Raw genomic sequence first — 5,191 nt, 5'->3', positions numbered from 1 at the left:
AGTTATCTAACTTGCAGGAAATTCCATGGCGGCTGCTGCTGCCCAGCACCGCGGACGAGATCGAGATACCAGCACCACCACCACCACCACCACCACCACCACAGCTACGGCTCTTCTTGCTACTACTTCTTCTTCGTCGTCTTCTTCTGCTGCTGCTGCTAAAACTACAGCCATGGCCGCGGCTGCAGCAGACAGGTCCAAGGACAAGGACAGAGGAGACATGGGCGAGGCCGCTTCTTCAGAGACCGCGTCCAGTGCCACCACACCTGCTCCCGCTCCCGCTCCCTACAGCACTCGCTCGCGAAACAGGCCCCGTATCAACTATGCCGAAGACACAGAGCTGGATGCTGAGCTCGAGAAGCCGCTGATGGCCCCAGTCTCTGCTTCTGCGGCGGCCGGTGCTGGGGCTGCTGGCTCTGCTGCTACTTCCAACTCCACGGCCAAGGGCACCCCGGGCCGCAAGCCAAAGGACAGGGACGCCGCGGCCCAGACGACTTCTTCCTCCTCCAGCAACACACGTATCGCCTCGCCGGCGTCCAACAGCGAGAGACCGCCCGGCATGAGCACGCGCAGAGCTGCTGCCGTCGCAGCTAGCAATGGGACTGCCGCAGCCAGAGACAAGAACTCCGAGAGCCATGGCCATGCAGCCTCCGCCAGCGCCGCCAGCACCACAACCACTGCCACGGCCTCTACTTCAGCCATTCCTGGCACATCGACTTTCTCCGCAAACCCAAACACCGTTGTCGTCTCGTCGAAGAAGCGGAAGCAGCCCGGATCCAGCACCACCGTGCAGAATGTCGTCCCGGCCAACGGGGCTGGACACCCCAGCAAGCGCTTCATTGCCGCTGGTTCGCGCAATTCAGAAGAGGCCGTCACCACTTCTATGATGACCTTTCGCTCCTCTCGAGCCATGCTCAGAAACGGCAAGCTAAAGGCAGACGACGGCACCCTTCTCGCCCCAAACGGTACGTCTATTACTCTTTTTTTTTTTTTTTTTTTTTTTTTTTTTCTCGCATTTTATATATATATATATATTATCTTTTCATGCATGTACTAATGCAGACATAGACCACGTATATTTGATATGTGAGCCCCCAGGGGAGCCGTATTACCTCGCGCGGATCATGGAGTTTCTCCCGTCAAAGGACAACCCATCAGGCCCCATTGAGAGTGTTCGCGTAAACTGGTACTACCGGCCGCGTGACATCCAGCGCAAGACTAATGACCTCCGAGTCGTCTTTGCCTCCATGCACTCAGACGCCTGTCCACTCACGTCGCTACGCGGCAAATGTACCATCAAGCACCGCACCGAAATCGCAAACTGGGACCAGTACATGAAGGCAAAGGACTGCTTCTGGTTTGAGCGCATGTACGACCGCTACATCCACCGGTACTATGATGTTATTCCCACCAGCCATGTCATCAACGTGCCCCAGCATGTCAAGCAGGTTCTCGACGAGCGATGGAAGTACGTCTTGGTCGAGATTGGCCGTAGAAAGGAGCTTACCAGTGCCGTCAAGACATGCAAAAAGTGTCAACAATACGCTGCAAAGTAGGTCTTTCTATACATCCTTACATGTTAAAAAAAAAAAAAAAAAAATAAATAAATAAAAAAAGAAAGAAAAAAAGAAAAGGAAGAATATATATTTATCATTTATCATGTATGCTAACGTGTGTAGTAATGATTCGGTGGACTGCGCGGTGTGCCATAACACATACCACATGCTGTGTGTCCGGCCGGTGCTGCAGAAAAAGCCAGCCAGAGGATTCGCTTGGGCGTGTGGCCCGTGCAGCAGAGCCCAGGAAAAGAAGCTTGAGGCCAGGAACACGCCCATGGTGGGCGAGTCTCGCACAAACAACGACACAGAGCCTGAGTTAGTCGAAGAGGAAGAAGAGGAGCAGCCGCCTGCCGATGCAGACACAGCAGCTGCCACCCAGCGGAGTAGCCCGGCAAATGAGCTGCAACAGCAGCAGCAACAACAGCAGCAACAGCAACAACATGTGCTCAAGCCGGCGACAGCAGAGCAGATCTCCCAGGCCAAACTATGGCAGTTTCGCTATCTGGGCATCCATTGCCGCGTGGAGGATGCGCTTGACTACGACGATCGCATTTATCCGCGTGCCAGTTCTCGGTTGGGCAGCCGACATCAGGCCAACGTCGTGCCTTGGTATGGCCACCCGGTCGAGTACTTCAAACCAGCGGAGACAAAGAGGAAGTACGTCCGGTCGGGGCCCAAGAAGGAGGTCAAGCTGTCCAAGGAAGCCCTGGCCGCACAAGAGGCAGACCGTGCCGAGCGGGCGTCGCGCCCAAAGTGGGTACAGGAGGTGCCCCCTGGTTATATCGCCCGTGGCGAGGACGAGCCCATCACAGTGGACGGGAAGAAGTTTCATACTGCCGAACTCCAGTTTAAGATGCCGGATGCTTCGCAGCTGTCGTCCGTCAGGGGTGAAGATGATGCGCCAGGCTCACATCTCTCCGTCGAGGAGAGGGAAAAATTCATCGACGAGTATATGGACAAGGCCAAGGAAGTGGCCACCTCTAAAGGAATCCCGGACTACTCCACAAACTACCTCGACAAGGCCCTGGCACTGCTGTACGAAGAGAACTTTAATGTAGAGCCTGCTCTTGCCCGGCTCAAAGCACTGCATAGATACAACGACCTGAAGGAGCCATACCTCAAACCCGAAGAGGTCAAGCTGTTCGAGGCTGGAGTAGCCAAGTACGGCTCTGAGCTGCGAAGTATCACCAAACATGTCGGCACCGTCAAGCACCGTCACATCGTGCGGTTCTACTACATGTGGAAGAAGACCCCCAAGGGACGTCAGATCTGGGGCAACTATGAGGACAGAAAGGGCAAGAAACTCGCCAAGAAGGCTGACAGTGCTGCAAAGCTGCTAGACGATGTTGCCGATGACTACGACGACTCTGCATTCGACAATGACAAGGCCATGGAGAAACGCAGAGGATTCACCTGTAAATTCTGCAATACCCGTTCTTCTAAGCGCTGGAGACGAGCTCCCGCTGTCCCACCCGGCTTTACCGTGCCGGCCGAACAGTCTGGGAAGCGTGAAAAGGGCAACCGGCTGACCGTCTCCCTCTGTCAGCGTTTGCGCCGTTCTTTGGCGAAAGTATGGAATTCACTGGGAAGATCCTGATGAGATCGCGAAGCGCATCTCCCAGGGTGGGAATAAGTCGTGGCGCCGAAAGTATGATGAGGGATTATTGTCTCAGCTCCTTACCACTCCGAGTCGGATGTGAGGATCAACCAGACCACCGCCACTATAGCAGCCTCGATCGGAGTACATGTTACTACAGAAGTGGTCAAGGAAACCGCAAGCAATCCACCCGAACCCCAACAACAACAAAACCAACATCATCAACATCAGCAGCCAGCCAAGAAGAAGACCAAGACGGCTGATAAGGATGCAAACGCTGCCAACGCCGTCATGGCTGATGCCCCTCCGCCTGCTCCTCCGCCACCCCAACAGCAGCAGCAGCAGCAGCAAACATCATCCAGGAAGAGGGCAGCTGAGAAGGTTGTGCAGGAAGCTCCTCCGCCACTGGCACCGGAACCGCCTCGACCCAAAGTCCTGCCCTGTGCCGTATGCAAAAAGATGGATCCCATGGGCGACCAGCACCTATCCTGCCGAGACTGCCGCCTAACCGTCCACAGGGACTGCTATGGAATCGATGCGTCCCGCCCAGCAGCAAAATGGATATGCGACATGTGCGCCAATGACCGGAACCCGACTGTTTCCACATCATACGAATGCGTTCTCTGTCCCGTCACCGAGACGGAGCACGAACTCATGGAACCGCCCAAAACAACTCACAAGAAAAAATCCGAACGAGAACGTGAAAAGGAGCGCCTGGAGCGCGAGATGGTCAACGAAGCTATCAAGCTCTATCGCCAACGTCAAGAAGCAGCAGGTAAACCAGTGGGACCCCGAGAACCTCTCAAGCGCACCGCAGGTAACAATTGGGTACATGTCATCTGCGCCATATGGTTCCCCGAAATCAAATTCGGCAGTGCCAAAGACCTCGAACCCGCAGAGGGTATCGAGTCGATATCGCAAGAAAGCTTCAAGGACCGTTGCAAGATCTGCAAAACGGAAAATGGCGCTTGTGTCTCGTGTCGGGCTTCAACGTGCAATGCGCGGTTTCATGTTGGATGTGCCCATCAGGCAGGATATAACATGGGATTTGACATCACGCCGGTGAAAAGTAGTAGGAAAGACGTTGTTTCAACTGCGACCATGGGCGAAGAAACGGGTGTTGTTGCACCAGCGATATGGTGTCCGCACCATAATGTGCAGACCATAGTCCATGAAATGGGTGAATCGAAGGGTTCGACGGAAGGGAATGCCCTGCAAATATATGCTAGGACGTTCAAGCAGGCTGATCTTACGCTTACGGGGACAGCAAGGAAGGCGGCATATGTCCAGCACTCCTCGCCATCCGGTGCTGGTAAGCGTGCGGCTGCGGCTGCGATGACGAACGGGGTGGGAACAAGTACAGCGCCGACGGCGAGTCTAGGACAGGGGCAACACCAGCATGATGAAGTTAATGGTACATGGAACGCCGAGCAGAGCAATACCGGACACGGAAAGGACGACATTCCGAAGAAATGCTTCCGATGCCAGTCTGTTGCCAGCCCGAAGTGGTGGCGCCGCGCGCAACCGCATCAACCACCGCATCAACAGCAGCCCGTCAATGGTCTAGGACCACTGGATCTGATCAGATGGCCTACCTCGATGCATCATGCCAATGATACGAATGGCGATATACCCGACCGCATCGTGTACGAGTGTCATAAATGCCATCTCAAGAAACACCTCACCCCACCTACCCTCACGCCTGTGCTTGCACCGCTGCCACCAGTCTCTTATGGTCCGCCTGACCGTGATCGTGAAATGGGCCAAACTCGTCACCCTGAGTTTCATAGGAATGGCTATGCCTCTTCTCCTCACGCTCAGCCTGTTCAAGCGCATGGCCCTGCCCATGTCCCCCCTCTTGCGCCCCTGACGCACCCCCACGGAGCTCCTGAATGGCGACCTGGGCCTGGACCTGCTCCTGGACCTGCTCCTGGTCCTGGTCCTGGTCCAGGGCCAGAATATGAACAGCGACCACCAGCAGAATATTTACATCGTAAAGGAATATCTCCCGCTCCTAATGGTGTGCAGCTTGGTC

At 55.2% G+C, this 5,191-nt stretch overlaps 1 protein-coding gene across 1 annotated transcript in view; it reads left to right on the top strand.

The window, feature by feature from the left end:
* Positions 1 to 25: 25 nt before the first annotated feature.
* TERG_06192 (uncharacterized protein) overlaps positions 26 to 5,191 on the top strand; it is a gene marked incomplete at its 5' end in the record, with an annotated part of 6,422 nt that continues 1,256 nt past the window's right edge. Inside the window, 4 exons of the mRNA XM_047748566.1 lie at positions 26 to 965; positions 1,063 to 1,552; positions 1,680 to 3,100; positions 3,233 to 5,178. Of these exons, the coding sequence (XP_047604550.1) occupies positions 26 to 965; positions 1,063 to 1,552; positions 1,680 to 3,100; positions 3,233 to 5,178 (4,797 nt within the window). The remainder of the gene's footprint in view (positions 966 to 1,062; positions 1,553 to 1,679; positions 3,101 to 3,232; positions 5,179 to 5,191) is intronic.

Source organism: Trichophyton rubrum (assembly GCF_000151425.1).
Source record: "Trichophyton rubrum CBS 118892 genomic scaffold supercont2.7, whole genome shotgun sequence".
NCBI classification, from domain to species: domain Eukaryota; kingdom Fungi; phylum Ascomycota; class Eurotiomycetes; order Onygenales; family Arthrodermataceae; genus Trichophyton; species Trichophyton rubrum.
Note: the sequence above shows the minus strand (reverse complement) of the source record. Positions and strands in the feature narration are given on the sequence as shown.